The sequence below is a fragment of the Culex pipiens genome, chromosome 2 (assembly GCF_016801865.2).
Source record: "Culex pipiens pallens isolate TS chromosome 2, TS_CPP_V2, whole genome shotgun sequence".
In the NCBI taxonomy this organism is placed as follows: domain Eukaryota; kingdom Metazoa; phylum Arthropoda; class Insecta; order Diptera; family Culicidae; genus Culex; species Culex pipiens.
Window position 1 is genome coordinate 39,259,313 of NC_068938.1, and position 17,450 is coordinate 39,276,762.

Below are 17,450 nucleotides of genomic sequence, written 5' to 3' on the forward strand. Positions count from 1 at the left end.
GTTTGGAGTTACGTGTTGAAACAGAGATAGTCAAATCGATGATGTCTGGAATGGTGTATCAGTAAAGCTGTTCAGTTTGTTATTTCGATTTAAATTTATTGAGAAGTTATCTCACAAAAAGACCCAGAATTTTGAACCGAATTAAACATACCAGTATTTCAAACGCTATAACCACCAACACCTCATAAATTCCCTCTAAAAATGACCATCCCACAAACCCATAATTATGTCACCAATTACCTGGTACACTTTCACTAAGTTCCAACGTGCCAAATATTACCCACTAAAATGGTTTTCTTGGCCATATTCATTGCCAAGCCCGCCTTGCCATTAATTTCATTCGCATTCCTTCTTACGAGGGACGGACGCGGGCTGGCATTAATTGGGCGAGTTTTGTACCACCCCTCTTCCAGCCACCGCCGGCCTAATTCATGACTCTCCTGGAAAGCACCCATCCCCCAGAAACTGGACAACAATGTTGTTTGTTGGTCACACAATTATGTGTACGCAGAGCTTCGAAGGAGAGAAAACGTGCCCCGATCACCAGCCGGGAGAGAAAGCGGGTGCTATTAGGAAAGGGGAGGATTTTTGAGTACCGGAAATAAGCAGTTTTGGAAGGAGATAATAATTTTACTTAAATTTCGCATGGTTTATTAACAGATTTTGAAATCTTCATTAACTTCAAATCATGTATTGTCTTCTATTTAAAATGATTTTAATGTTTTACGTGTAAAATAGACGGTTAGATTAGATTAGACAGACTGTTTTAGAAACTTTACCTTCCCAAAAATTTTGGTGAGTTTTATGTTTAGTTTTGAAAAATTTGTGGCTGTGTTAAGATAATGACCATTGTCTTATTCTAATTTTCAGTTTTGAGATATTCAGGAACTTTCATCTTCTTGACAAATTTAAATAAAAATATCCCCATTTTCGGCACGCTAAGCCAATTATCGAAACTTTTGCAGTTTTCCGCTATCAAAACACCGATAGGTACTCTTCAATGGTGTTATCCTTCGGAGATCTGGGAAAGACATACTTTTTTAAGGCCATACAAAGGCTATAAAAATAACATAACTTCATTTTCCAAGCTTAATTAGCAAAATATTGAGAGAAGAAGTTTTACAAACTGCTTTTATTTTATTTTTTGTTTTTACTTCTATTAAAGTTATGCTGTGGATTTTTTTTCAATACCAATGATTTTCAGATTTTTTTTAGTTATGTTCATATATTCGAAATAATTAAAACTTAACAATGTGCCTCGATTGAAGAAAAATTAGAAGATAAACATTACACAATTATACAGCGTAACTCATAATCTATTGTGCAATCTGTTTTCATTATTAACATTATTTTTTGCCTCATGATTTTAATGGAAAAAATACCAAATGGGGGACCAATAACTTGTAATAAAATTTGCATTGACCTTAGCTATCAAATTTAACAAATATCATAATTTTCACGTGTTAAGGAAATTTTGTGATGCAGAATGGGTATTAAGTACACAGCAAAAAATCCATCAGATCATGTTTTCAATAGGTTAAACTGATCTATTTCAGTCATAGCTAAATTCTGTAGATTTTATTTTAAAATAAAAGCTACATTTTCTCTTTAATAACTTACATTTTTTCAACAGTAGATAAATTTGACTGATGTTTTAAGAAAGCATTTGAGTTTTAAGCAATTTACACAAAAAAACTGCTTGTCCACAAAAACCAATTTGATCATTATTTGTTTTTTTTTTTAATATTTTTTGAAGTTTATGTCCCTAGGGTCTGACCAAAGTCGCGGGGGGGGGGGAGGGGCAAAAAAATAAACTTTGAAAAATATTTACAACGGCCTTATGTTTGTATAACAATAAACTTTTAAAAATAGTTGTACCAGCCTTAGAAGGTCAAAGTGAGCCGCGGTTGAAAGTGCGAAACGTCCAGTTTGGTGGAAACTGCGTTTGGAAATGTAAATAAACAAAAGCTGGTTGCCTAATTTTTTGAAATGTTGTTGTCAAAAGTGCGAGAAATAAGTGCGGGCAAAATCCAACTTACAGTGAAAGAGTCAATACAATTCAAGAAACTTTACTGCATCTTCAGGTATGCAGCAAAAAAAATCAAAGATTTTCAAGATAAAAATGTTAACAGCTTACATTTCTCCCATCAGCATAATAATTGAATCAGCAAAAATATTATTTTTTTAATTTTGTGGATTTAACATATCTTTATCCATGATTTTTAATTTTGTTTGTGTCAGACATTAAGTGTGTTTCAAAAAACAAATGCAAAATTACTTCGATCGAATTTGATCGAAAATTATTGTTTGTCTCGTTACTTTTTTTACTTTTTCAGTAAAATCGCTGTATCTCGCCACTAGTTCATTTTAGTTTGAGGTTTACATTGATTCTTATGTAAAATTGTCAGAGAAACACGATGGTGATAAAATAAATCAAATAAAAATATATGTAACAGGTCAAAACTGTATTTTTATACTTAAAACGTTACAATATAATATAAGTGTGCATTAAGGATTAAAATTTTCTTTTTATCAAATTCCTTGGACAATTTTCTATAAAATGCAACCTGTAGAAAGTCTTTTGCTCAAGTATTTGCAAAGTTATGATTAAAAGGAAAAAAAGTTTTTTAGATAATCGTCAAAAAAGAGGGCGGTGCCAAAAATAGAGAGATGGTCAGATCAGCACCATACTTGAAATTTCTGTTAACTATCAATAGATGAACGTTCCCTCCAAGTTTGGTCCAAATCGGAGAAGGTCGAGTCCAAAAGTGTACTCAGTTGAGATGGAATGACCCATACAGTCATCCCACATATTCGGAACACCCACAATAGCGTGGTTCACGTTTCTATGAAAAAGACAAAAGTTGTTATTTTGTCTTGCATCAACCGGAATTTCGTTCTTTTATGTCCCCAGAAGCACTCCTGAAAATTTGAGCCCATTTGGTAAGGTCTAGGAGCTCCAGTTTTAATTTGAAATTTATATGGGATTTTGATTTATTTTCCATGGGAAACTATCTTTTTTTACATTGTATAAGGATTTTTTTTTATAAGTCGATGAAATGACTTGATTCTTATACTAGGAGATAGGTTTTGAACTGGGGAACAACATTGTAGAACATACCAACAAGCTAGGAAGTGACCCTTTAAAGATACAGATACTTTTAGATGGTGGCTGGCCCCTTCAAAAGCCACCATCTAAAAGTATCTGTATCTTTAAAGGGTCACTTCCTAGCTTGTTGGTATGTTCTACAAAGTTGTTCCCCAGTTCAAAACCTATCTCCTACTATAAGAATCAAGTCATTTCATCGATTTATAAAAAAAAAATCCTAATACAATGTAAAAAAAGATAGTTTCCCATGGAAAATAAATCAAAATCCCATATAAATTTCAAATTAAAACTGGAGCTCCTAGACCTTACCAAATGGGCTCAAATTTTCAGGAGTGCTTCTGGGGACATAAAAGAACGAAATTCCGGTTGATGCAAGACAAAATAACAACTTTTGTCTTTTTCATAGAAACGTGAACCACGCTAACCCACAAGTTCGGAACACTTTTATGATAATTTGTCAATAGCATGCCAAAAGTAGCTTTTCTGCCGAACTTACTATTTTTAGAACCTTTATTTGGACATTATCTTGCTATTTCACTAGTAAAAGTAGTACTTTTTGAACAAAAAACTTCATTCCAAGACTATTTTGTTCAGAGCAGCAAAACACTGCCTCCAAATGACCTGTTTCATAAATGTGGGATGTTATTGTGCCTCCCACAATTGTGGAACACCTGAATTTAACTGATATTTTCACAAAAATGTTATCAAACCATGTATAAAACATCACTAAGCTTGAGTTTAATTGGTTTCAATGTGTGAAGTCATTATTAGAAAATTAATATGTACTCCTGGAGAGATCCAAAGTTTGTTTACATTCGTAAGAAAAAAGTGTTCCGAATTTGTGGATTTCAAGGGTCAAAGTAATTCTTCAAAATCTTCATATAAAAGTTAAAATTTGCAGATGTTCGATACAGCATTCGAAAGATCGCAAGAAAAGCTTTCAAATGAAGGTAAAAGCGAATCATTAAGTTCAATTATCGATTTGCTATGATTTTTTGAACATTGGCCGATCTGGAAACCGTTCCGAATATGTGGTATGACTGTATATTGGTTTAAAAAAATTGAGCTTGTGTGCTATCTTGTGGCAAGTATACTGTTAAACCGCAAAAAGACAATTGTCTTTACAAGACCCCGCGCGGCAAATAATAGCTGCTGGGAAGAGCTTGAAAAATGACACGAAAAAATTGTCACCGCGGTTCTAGCGATACATAGCGCACAAGGCACAAGGAATGGAGTTTACAGCATCTGGATGGAACAGCACTTTTCCTCTCAATAGGAACTGTGTTATAGATCTGGAAATGCTTAATATCAGTAAAAATGGGTAACACGATACAATAGTCCTTGTAATCAGGATTCCGTGTCTTAATACTCAAACAGAAAAAAAATACTGTAAGAATGTAAGACGTGTATCAAAGCTGTGCACAAGTCATGAAATACATTCGATGAACTGCCAAAAGACAAAGATTATAAAACAGCTTTGTTTTTTTTATGATAAATACGTTTTTTAGGAATTTTTAGTACGCTATAAAATCCAATTTTACATAAGAGCCCCTTTGACACTAAATTTCCAAAGCATGACCATTTCAGGCAGATTTAAAAAAAAACGCGTCGTGTTTGGAATGTTTTAAATTAAAGGGGTTGTATCGCCCCTCCGTCACGAGATATAGAAAAATGGATCTAGGATTCCTGATCAAGTATAGGACAAAGTTTCAAGCAAAATGGAAGAGGGTCGGGGCAACTGCTGTGTGTGCTGTCGGAAAATGTTCTAACTAGCAAAAATTCTTCGTTGATTTGGCGAAAAAAATCTTTTCTAAGGATAGATGAATTTCATTTTTAGAAAAAAATAAAACAATTTTCAATCAAAAAAACGGTGTTTAGACGCAATTAAAAAACAAGTTTTATCCAGTGCAGTTTCACAAACCCTCGAAAAATCCTCACTTACATTCCTGCTGGTACCCACACCAAACTGGCCACTGGCCGCCCATTAGAAGGGAGGGACAATATTATTCCCAAACCATTATGACTGTTTATGCGATGGACTTTATGTTTCCGGGTGTGCTTATTCATTCCGGTTTCTGCTGCTCCCTGTTCAAAGTGGAGAAGGAATTCGAGGGGGCGACGGCGGCGGCGGTCGGCTGGTCTATGTTTCTATTTTTCGGGAAAACCTCCCGATTGTTGGCTTTAATCGACACCCTCACACATAGACACACTTACATGAGAGAGTGTGTGTATGTGTGCGCTGGCGTTTCGAACACAAACAACAAAGAGCAAACACGTACACACGTGCCCGATTGTAGTCCCAGGACTTGGACCAGGAAAACCCACTTGGTGTTGTGGGCCCTTTCAGGGTTGTTGATGTCGCGGGCTAGTTAAATTAGAGTCAAACAAAAGTAATGTGTAAACAGAGGGAAATTTATGTTTCTGTGTGTGAGTGTGGTGATGTAGGAGGAAGGGACCACGTGGGATAATGCCCAATCCTAAATTGGGCAAGTGTAAACTGGACACTTTGCCCGGTTCGGCCGGACGTTTTGTGACCGGCCGAAGTGTTCCAATTAAGGATGACCATTTGGGACAACCCCGGAAGGCGAGAAAATCTAGGAGAAGGGCAAGGCGCTATTTTTGAGAGTGTTGCTTGAATTTGGGACGACGAATTTGGGGCCCACTTTGGGCGGATGAATTTTTCATGATGAAGGGCTGCTGCCGGTGCAAAAGGGATTTCGCTGAATTTTTGAGTGTTTTTGTGCGCTGGGAAGGAACGACTGTTGATTTAGAAAAGAAGCTTCGGAAGTCAAATGAAACATTTTATTCAAACTAAATCTAGATAAAATTTTGCATTGATATCTTATACATTTCCATCTATTCAAAACACAACATCAAAATCCTAAAACAACACGTTCATTCAAATTCACCTCATAAAAATCCCTTGCAGTTCACTGACTTCCGCACCCCTGCTACACTCTAAAAACACTCCCGCGGCGATGACTTCTCAAAAACTCCCATCCCTTAAAAAAAAAAACCCAAAAACCTGACTTTTTGTATCTTTTCCAACCTCTGCGTCAACAATTGCGTTTTTTGTCCTGCTCTCCTCAAGGGTACATTTTTCTTTTGCCCATTTTCCACTCTCTGATTTGTGGCACGCGCCTAAACTCACTTCCACGGGAAGAAATCCCCCGAGGGAAAATCGAGGAAAAACTCACCGCCGCCGTCGTCACGACACTTGAAGCAGGGAAAATTTGGCCGTTAGAGTTAAAGGCAGGAGAGTAATCACACTTTGCACACAATTTAGTTTTATTTGAACTGCTAATAACTGCCGGCGGCGTTTGTGAGGGGGTGCCGGCAATCATCGGATTATGTGATGTTTATGAGAGGTTGAGTTCAGTCAAGGTCGTCGAACCAGCTGGACGCTAATCGAACAGCCATTAGGGGTCATGTATTTTTTAGGTGCGGGGGTAGGGGGGTGTAAATTAGTCATAAATCGGAGCTGATTTTGTGACTTTATCAACTCGTGATGAGTTATGTTTGATGTCGGGCCAGCGACAGCGTTGATAGCAATAATTGAAAGCCGATTATTTATGCTAATTACCGTCGGGTGACAGGAAATCATGGCGGTATGATGCATTAAAAATGACACAATTGATGTGGGGTGAGCCGATTTATGAGACCAATCAGTGTGAATTGGGGATCATCATTATGGAAGTCGATTTTGCTATGAAAATGTAATGAAAGTGTCAATTGCCTAACGCCGAATCAAAGCTTATCTTAGTTGTACAATTACCAGTATGCAAATTATCGAGATCATAAGAAGTTTTTAAAGGAACTTTACATTACAACTTCAATACAAAGATACAAGCTGCCAAATTTTTAAACATTTGGTTATATCCAAAACCACTTACATTATTCTGTATTTTGGAACAAATGTTTTCAAAATCGACAAAAATATATTAAAATTTCAAGGATTCAGCTTTTGAAATTTATCAACATTGATTTGAAATCCTAATACGTAAGTTATACAAACAATAAAAAGAATCCCTGAAAAATTTATGTTTAATCTTAAGCCAATTGTTGCACTTTATTATCCATCTTAAGCTTTTTTGTGTCATTTTTAAATGGAAAAATGTTACAAAATGCTTTACAAACATTTTTAACCACAATATTTTATTGATAGTTATACAATTGTCACAGCAAATTTTAATTACTTCTGATTGATTTGTATGTGAAATTTCCACACTTTTGTTTTAATTATTAGTTTCAGTTTGAGAACGCTCAACAAATATTATAAATTTTTTAATGCTGATTAAAGATTGCAGAATTAGCTAAAATCCAAATAAGGAACGGTAAAAATCATAATTTTCATAATTTTAACTAAAATTTTCCTCATGCCATCAATTTGTTTGCATCAAAAATTAATCATGGAAAAAAAACTAATTTTCGAACGAATCTTAAAAAATATCCAAGGAAACTTCTTTACTAACTTACAACCAACAATTTTGACAAAATAAAAAAATGATGTTATTTTGAAAAGTTACAACACACGTTTTCAATCAATTTTATTTATTTATTTTTTACAAGTATTTTTATGAAATTTAAGTTAATCACCGTGCCTCCCTTTTTATTGAATTCATATAAAATAATATAATATTTCAAGCGAATCAAAAAGCCAAAAACACATGAACTTTTCAGCACTGTTAATTTTGAAGTTGAAAAGAAGACGGTTTTGTCATTCGAGAGTGACAAGATAAAAAGGTAGTTTTGCAACGGAAATAGGTAATTCTCCACCAACACACAAGAAATCGGAAAAAAGTTACTCCAACCTCTCTTCGATTTTTGTGAAACTTTGCTCTAAGGGGTAATTTTGGTTACTGATCACGAATCCGAAGTATATTTTTTGAACTGCTGTGTGAGTTGGCGGAGAATGAAGCAAATGCAAAAAATATCTTCCTCATAAAACTTGGACACTTTTCAACTCTCAGATCCTTTTGCCTTCCTCACTCAGTGAGGAAAGGCTATAAAATCACTCAAAAAATGAACTTCTTTATTCGACCTCGTAGACCCACCCTCACGTATACCTTTCGACTCAGAATCAAATTCTGAACAAATGTCTGTGCGTGTGTCTGGATGTGAGTCCGTGCACCGAAAAATATGCACACGATTATCTCCGAACTGGATGAACCGATTTAGACCGTTTTGGTCTCATTCGATCCGTCTTGGGGTCCCACAAGACCCTAGTTAATATTATGAAGCTTTTAAAGGACTTAGCATTAGCATTAGCATTAGCATTAGCATTTTAGGACGCCCTATCCACGGATGGCTCCACAACGCTTATCCCACTGTTTGGTCTGGTTGTGTTAGACCCTCATCCGGAACAATAATCCAACACGGGAGATACCATGTTTTCATCTTTTGATGAGTGTGTAATACAGCCCAGGGCATAAGGGGGTCCTCGCCGGGTCCAAGCTATCCTTTGGGGAACGGAAGGAACGTTAGTAAACACCTATCTAAAGTGCGCAAGGATCCCTACGACACCTTAGGGGTATAGATGTTTGTAGGGAGGTTTTGGACTCAATGTTAGTAGGATAAGGTAAACCCTAGGATACACCTCGAGAGGTATTGCGGGTTAGTTAGAAAAGAATTTAATTGTTTGTAATTTGGCAAGGTTTGCATCGATGTTACTTTTCTTCCATTAAACTTTTACAGCCGGCTGTAAAGTGCAAAAATAGGATTTATCATGTGTTCATTTGTGGTGTTTTAATCCATAGTAAAAATCAATATGTTATTTGTTAAAGAATTATATGCTGAAATATCAACATTTTAATGTGTGATTCGTTTTAGGGTCGGTTTCGCAAATTCGGATGATTTAAGGTTTTTAATTATTACGCGTTCGAAATTTGGATGCTCGAGATTTTTCAATATGTTGACTTTTTCCTGAAGTTGCGATAAGATAATATTTTTGAGAGAAATAAAAGAAGAGTTAGCGAAGAAAAATAAACCTTAACAAATTGAACATGCAACTAAGCGTTTTTTAAAGTTCCAAGATTCCCGTTTATCTGTTGTTTGATTAATCAATAGATGGCTCAATCTTAGACAGCCGGCTGTGGAAAGATAAAGCCAACATAGTATTAAAGAGTGATTTTGTATTCTTTGTTTGTTTTTCGGATTTAATGAGCTATATTGCAATTATGAGAGAAATTAAATCGCGAGATGAAACAAAACCGATCCGACGTAAACGCGTTGCAATTCATATTCAATTTTTCATTTGAGAGCAATAATGATGAAACAGATTTCCCGACCAGCGAAACGCGACAAACTGAAACCAACCTTGCGACGGTAATGTTTGAATAATTTGTACGCGCAACGAACCGCTCCCAAAGTCCACTCTTGAATTTTTATGTATCTGTAAGCTGAAATCCTTTTGTAACAAAGCAATAACATTAATAAATATAAACAGATACACTCGCACAAACATTCTCAATTAAGCCGAAACAATCTTTCTCAACACCCACAACTTGACTTCACCCAAAACATGGCACCGCTCCCCTAATTAAAAGTTATCTTGACAAGTTGTTTCGGCTCAATTTTAACCTCTCACCCACACACGCATAATCATTCACACATTTCAAAATAATGTTCTTATTGGAACTTGCTCACCCGCGTCTGCATGCAGCTGTCTCAAACGTCATCCGCAGGTCCGTCGGCCGCAAGGCCGCAAGACCCGGAAGAAACTTTGATCTCGAGCGTCGATCCTGGAGTACATCAATGCAATCCCGCGTCCTCTTCCACGACGGATTGTTGCAGCTGACGCAGCACCCAAAGCGTTAACTTAATGCTGCACACGGGTGAGAAGGCAGCTCCGTCTCACTTCTGCCAACACCAATCGGCCCACTTCCGTCTGAACCGCTCTCTACTTTCCACCCTCACGCCCCCGCACCACCACACCAAATACACACTACTTCCCTTCCTCTGTACATAGTCCGCCAAATCCACGATCAAAAGCTCTTCAGCAGCCTGCTACGATTTGCCTCGTAAAAGGAACTCCGTGAGCACGCACACAATAACACGATTCCTCTTTTAACAAATATCGAGCCATGTTGGTCATCGGCGAACCAAAAAAGCACAAACACTTATACACCGCTCTCCTCTCTTCTGTGCTCACTGAGAGAGAAAACCACCGAAAATGGCCGGATTTCTAATTTTGTTGTGCAGTACAAAATTAAAATCGATGAAACAACACTTATTATGCCCAAAAATGCTAAAAAATCACTATATGCGGATAGCCCGCCACTTCTTCGACAATTAGATGCACTTTTCCGATCCACAACATTTCAAAAACACCCGAAACCGGCCGAAAAATTCGCGACGATAAAAAACAGCGTCCGCACCGTCGCCATTACTTTCTCTCTCTCCATTATGAAGCTTTTAAAGGACTTCAAACGTTATGCCTAAAAACGATTTTAGCTAAATTTCGGAAGATTGTAAAAAGGGTGGTTTTTGTAAGAAAACCCATGATGCTATTTTAAAAAGGTATTTAAAAGACCTTTCCAACGAGCCCAAAACGAGCAGATCTGACAACCCTATCAAAAGTTATAACCACTTAAGTGTTATTCATACACGTTTTAGAGGACGGATATCACATATTTTGAAGAAAACATTGCCCGGTTTTACCATGCGACCTATCGTTGGATTGGTAATCAAGAGATCATTCCAAAGAGTCAAAAGATTGAAAATCTGACAACCCTATCAAAAGTTACAAGTACTTTATTGATTTTACTTTTTTAAAGCCGGATCTCAGATATTTTGATAAAAATAAGTGTTATTTATACACTTTTTTGAGGCTCTGTAGTGTATTCACTTTATGAATGTGAGGAAGGCACTACCCATTAAGCAACGTATTTAATTGACCAATCACAGAAAAAAAAGTGAAAAATGAAAAAAATAAAAATAATCGGTATACAGGATATTCAATTATACGATGTCAGCTATTAACAGCAACATTGGTTGTATCACAGCCGAGATAAATCTAAATGATGTAAGCAGTTTTAAAAACCGTGTGTTTCAATAAACAATATCTCAAAACTGCTTTGACTAAATAGCCTCAAACATTTTGTAGAGACCAGGTCTCATGTGCATGTAGAAGGCTGTATTATAAAATAGATAAACATATGAAAATGTTTTTCATAAGAGAAAAATATAAGTTTTTTATTACCAAAGTTAAAAAAATGATTCGGGCTTTATCATGCATTTATTTCGAAAACTCGAGAATCACTTTATACATGAAATATGTTCAAGAAACTTTCAGATATAATTCGAAATCATCATTTTAGCGGATTGAATAAATTTTCTTGTAAAATGAAATTTTGAGATATTTTACATGTATTGGATTAAGTCTTCCTTAATTTTAGAAAATGTTTTTTGAAAGGATAGGAGATCAAACAAACTTTTGCCTTCCTCAATGAGATTAGGCTGAAATCCTGCTCTAAAAATGAATTTTTCCTCAAACGCTTTGTCAAACCGGTTACATTTGACTCGGGTTAGGCTCCCAAATAAAAAAAAATCAATAGGTAGTTCAAAAGTTATATAACATATGTGTTTTCGTATAAATCCGGATGTCAGTTACGAACAAAGTCAATCTAGCAAAGAAGATCTAGGATCCCTATCTCAAGTTATGACCACTTGTGATCTTTATGTACATTTTTGAAGTCAGATCTCATGTGTTTGTACAGAATCCATTTCTGAATCCACCTATCTTTGGTTAGATATTTAAGTGACCTTCCAAATGAGTCTTAAAATTCGAAGATCTGGCAACTCTGTCAATACTTTTGAGACAAGGTCTCAATTGAACTCAGTTGGTCCATAACTAATACCTTGCTTTCTGTGCACTTTGTTTCTAAATCGTTTATAATCCAGATATAAATTATTTCCGAATCTTTTGTGTCTATATTTGGTTAGGAGTGAGGAAGGTTTTAACTACGTAGGCGGATAAAGTTAGTTTTTTGATTAGAGCGTCCAATTTCCCGTCCCGGGAAAAAAAAAATCCCGGGAATTCCCGGGATTTCCGAAAAAAAATTTTTCCCGTTTTCCAAAAATCAAGCGAAAGTATACATTTTCTTAACTTTTCAGTACATTTTTTTTAAACTTGCAAAAAATAATGATAGAACTAAGAAAGAACTCAATTTTATTGCATCAAATTCAATTTACTGGTCTTATTGAGCTTATTAGTTCGTCTGAAAATGCCATGTCAATATTTAGTTCAGATGGTATTAATTTCTGAAGCATTCACAACTGGGAATAGATCTTGTTTATTTGTAGGGCAACAAAAATTACGATATTTTGAAATGAAAATAAACTATTATAATTTTGGTAAGTTTTTTAAACAAAAATTGTTGTTACATTATTTGAAAATAAGGTACCTCTTCCCGCCAAGATCAAAATTGAGTTGTTTTTACGTTTGTTTACCATGACCAAATTGGAAGAAAATTGAATTGGTATCATTAAATGTTAATTTGCTTAAAAGTGTTCGAGAAATTACAGTTAAAAGTTGAAAATTTATAGAGCACTAGAGCTACCAAGGATGTTTTTGCTATGCAATTCTTTTAACCGAAGTCATTTATTAGGCCAAAGTACATCGTATTACATAAAGGTGCCCTTAAAATGCAAACATATTTCAAATACTCGCTCGAAACATTTTAAAACTTTGAGTTTTGATTACATAAGAATTGTATTTCAAGTGAATAGCACATTTTTAAGGTAAATTCAATGCTTATCTATTTATTCATGAGCTCAAACCAGTATGATTTGTTCTGGATAAAATATTTACCATGAAAAACATATTTTCTGTATTTTTAAGCAATTTTATCGTTTTGGAGCACGGATTCATTTTACTCACTTTCCAAATATGTGATTGAGAAAATAATACTTCTTATCAAAACAAAATACTAATCATTATTTTTTGATATTTTGAACGAATTGAAAGACTGCTTTTATATTTAGAAAATTTATATATTTTCTTGAAGTCGCATTTTTTACAGGCAGCCAAGGCAGTAATTGAACCTAACACTTATTTTTATCATTATAGTTGCTATTCTAAACAATTTTGTTGCAAAATATTGATCGAAACCAGGATCAGAACAATTTTCGATAAATTTCAAATTTCCCGGGAATTCCCGGGATTTCCCGGGAAATTTGTAGAAAATTTCCCGTTTCCCGGGAATTTTGTAACCCCGGGAAATTGGACGCTCTATTTTTTATGAAATTATGTTTTGCAGCGTAAATATTTTTTTTGCAGGAAAATATTCAGCTTTGATTGAATTGAACATCTGTTTGGTTTAATATCAAAATAATATTGATTTCCCGGTTCACGCAGCAAAATAATACAAATTTGAATCAACAAAACATTTTAATGATTTAAAAACTTAGATTTCTGTTGAACCAATGCTAAAAGTCATCATGCAAGTTTTTAGTAACAACAGAAAACTTTTATGGAACTGAGAAGATTTTGTTGAATTTATTGGATTTGCATTTCATTTATATCGAGTTAAATAAAACAGTTGGTTAACACTATGTAAATTGATGCTTGTCGATAACTCAAACAATGTCCTAACATTTCATCCCGCCAACTAATTGTAATCCAAACCAACACCGGCAGGAAAAAAAACCCGTCTGTCTATCTATTTGTCCCACCCAACAAATCATCCGCACCGCGGATCAAATTCCACCCGCGCTCGAAACCACGTCAATCAACCAAATCAAGTCCAAAGCTCGAACTCGATTCGATCAAATTAATTTATTTCCCTACTTCCTGACCCACCCCGTCGCTTCGTTCGGTCATCAAATATTTAATTACCTTCACTGTGCTGCAAAATCAGCAGCAACGCGATGATCAGCCTGATTCCGGCCGCCACCGGAACTGCTCTATCCATTTCCGGTGCGAGCTTTTCACAAAATTTGCAAATCGATTTTTTGCTTGGAAAAAGTTTCCAACTTTTTATTTTCCTCTCTGCCCACTCTGTGTGTTGTTAACACTTCACAAAAGGCGATGCGATTTTCCGCGCAGCTCAGTTTCACATTTTCTCAGCAATTGAAACAATAACAATTGGCACATTTTCCTCTAGCCGCGAGGGGGGCGGAAATTCCTTTCAAAAAAGGACGAACACCACTTGACGGTAATCACTGTGGGTAATTTCCATTTACTTTCCGCGAAGCCTCGTATTTTTTTGACGGCGGGGTTTTTCCTTTGTGTTTTCGCTGGGGAAATGGTCGAGCTATTCAACAGTGTAATATCATTAATTTTCCTTTTTTTCTCTGTGGCGGTGATCACGTTTTCGCGTCTTTGCGTTGGGAAATTTTGAAGAATTTTCCTCGCAGCTTCCTTTCGAGAAGGTCGCGCTCCGCAAATCACTTTCAATTAATCAAATTTTCCTCAGTTTCCACGCTCCATCATCGTATTCTTTACCCTGCTGCGGTTTTCCACACTGTTTGTAACGATTTTCCCGGTTGAGTTTTCCCCTTCCCCTTTTGAGGGTTCCTCAATTTTACGACTCACTTTCTGCCATTGTTATTTTCGGGACTTTTCCTTTTCTCCACAAACATCCGAGTAACTGACCCTCGATTTCCTTTTTTCCTCCTCGGGAAAGTGGCTTTTCCTTTAAGGGGTGCGACACGACAAACGTAAACAACACACAATCGAAATTCGTCAACACTGTCGCACGTGGTGCCAACCCCACCAAAGGTTAATGGAACTTCCTATGACGGGTTGAAACTGCTTAAGGGCAGACGAGAGGGGTTGTTTTTCTTTCGATTTTCCACTCTGTTTTCCGCGAAGAAACTTTTTTTCTCTTCAACACTTTTCACGCTCTCACCACAATATGGTTTCACGCACTTTAACGCCACCTTAAAGATTCGGCAGTAGGAGAAACCCTCTTGGACTATCCACGACCCAGAAGACTTATCAGTCCCGGAGAACCTGCCCTGACCGCTATCAACCACCTGTCCAGGGCGAAACGACCTGGCAATTAATCACACTCAGCGCTTCTTCCTCCTCACAAAAATCAGCCGGAATTCCCCCACAAAAATATCCTAGAAAAACGTCATTCGCGGACGACCCCCTGCGGCGCGGAAGAACAGAATCGCTCGGCTCGGCTGCCCAAACGGCACTGGTTTCGGTTTCGGTCCGACCCGGGGGGAATTTGGCTGGAGACACTCCACCAGTCGAGCACAACAGCTGCTCGGTCTGAAGGCATTTCTGATGGCCCAGGATGTTTATCCTGCCAGTTCGGCGACCAACGTTCGGGCCGAGTTTGCGCAGCACTGCTTCACGATTGGGGGACCCCTCGGTCGTCGGTTTCCACTCAGGACGTCACCAATACAGACGCAAGGCAAGGACGTCGCGCGGAACTGTCCCAGGTGATGGAACCGGCGCGACGACGGAGGGCGAACTATAAGCGAGAGAGGTTAAGGATATCGAACGGAATCTGGGCGAGGGGAGGGGCGGTTTGTTTTCATGTCCTTTTTGCGTGGCTGGTGCTGGGCAAGTTAGGAGCCGAGGGTGGTGGTGTTGTTGTGGAGGATAAGAATGTCTTTGGCCGTGGGCTAGAGTGCGTGGAAATAGTCGTTTGGCTGGTGGATTGCGTAAGGAGGGCATCGTGTACTGGAAGGAGGTAACGTCTGAAAAACTGTGGAATACAAGGAAAGGATGCCAAAGTGGGGGTGATAGTGGATCGTGTTCAAGGATGGAGCTGGTTTAGAGAGGAGATGTCTATTTTTAAACTGGAGTTTCTTCGAGTGTTTCGCAAGATGGTTTAAAATGGAGTTGAAGATTGAAGCGAATGTAGTTTCAAATAACGAGATTTTGGCGTAGTCCCTTGCCTTTTGTGTCCTAGTTATTCATAAAATTTGTTTGCAAGTTTTCTAGAAACTCCAATTGTTAAATCTCTGATACATTAAATTTTTATTTTTATTTTTTATGCAGACTTTTGAATTTTAAATTTGAGCAAAAAGTATAACAAAATGGAAAAAGAATGCTTTTTAATAAAATAGCTAAATCTAAACAATCCGTGAATTATTTTTTCATGATTTTTACGTTGTGTGGCAATTTTTTTTAAATAAAAATGTCTTGATTATTAAAAAATCGATTGTATAAATTTGTCATTTTGGAGTAATTTCAAAAAATAGTTAATCCTTTTTTTTTAAGCTGTTGCAAGTTTAAGTAACTCATTTTCTGTTCCTATAAATTCATAATTTCTGGAGGAACAATTAAAAAGGCGCATAAGCATTTTGACAGGTGGCAATAGCAGTTTATGCAACAAGTTGCAAAAATAAGATTTTTTCACCACGAGTCGTAAATTTATCCAACGAGGTTTACCGAGTTTAATTTATGTAGAAAGATTGCAATTTTCACTGCAAAATATTGTTTCTATTCTTGCAATAAAAAGAACAAATTCTTAAAGATTTTTTATTGACATTTTTCATGATCTTTTAATTTTAAATTAAATATAAATCCTCATTCAAAATACTTTTATCAAATTGTCCTTCAAAAACTATTCCTGTATTATGAAAATTCAAACAATAATAGTTTTATTTTAGGCAAACTTACTTTATTAAACTACTCTAGTCAAGATTATTTGATGATCCTTTTTTCAAAGCAAAAATAATAAAAGAGGATACAAAACCTCACAAATATGTTTATTTTCAAATTTAATTTTCAACGAACTGTTCATGTTAAAAAAATAAACATTTAAAAATCTTAAAGAACAATCTCAAAAAAAATTAAGTACAGCTCATAATCCAAAAATCCCCAAGCCCGAAGAAATTACAAAAAAAAACAAATTTAAGCACTGCTAATGTTTGAAAGAATGTCAATGAATTCTGTATCACAAACATTTAGTTCTGCTCTTTTTCAGAAACTAGAACAAGAATATTCCAGACTATTTTATGTTTGAACACTATGGAAATTCAAAGCAATTTATTTATACATTTTAAGTTTTTGGCAGTTACATCTTAGACATTTTCAAAGATGAAACCAAAGAAAAAAAAAATCATATAAATTCATATTTTTCACAAGAAATATCAAAAAACATTTTAAGTATTAAAACTTTGAGGAAAGTGCCAAAAGAAATTTAAGTTTTTAGCAAAAACTTTCAAAAACAAAGAATTTCTATTGCATCCTCATTCCTTCCCAAGAATGGCCAAATTCCCTCCCAGGGGGAAAACCTCACCGGTTGAAAAACACTGGCTTACAAAATTCCGATAAATGCTTTTTGACTGAAATTCTATATCATACATCCATGTGTCAAGTGAATACACCGTTCAAAACAAATCAATATTCAAAAGTGTTACTTTTCGACACTGG

General features: G+C 36.1%; 1 protein-coding gene across 1 annotated transcript in view; it reads right to left on the reverse strand.

Moving 5' to 3' along the window:
• Positions 1–15,322, reverse strand: part of LOC120420028 (protein sax-3-like) — a 248,509-nt gene extending 233,187 nt beyond the window's left edge. Inside the window, exon 1 of the mRNA XM_039582931.2 lies at positions 13,947–15,322. Within this exon, the coding sequence (XP_039438865.1) occupies positions 13,947–14,022 (76 nt within the window). The 5' untranslated portion in view covers positions 14,023–15,322. The remainder of the gene's footprint in view (positions 1–13,946) is intronic.
• Between the last annotated feature and the right edge of the window lie 2,128 nt (positions 15,323–17,450).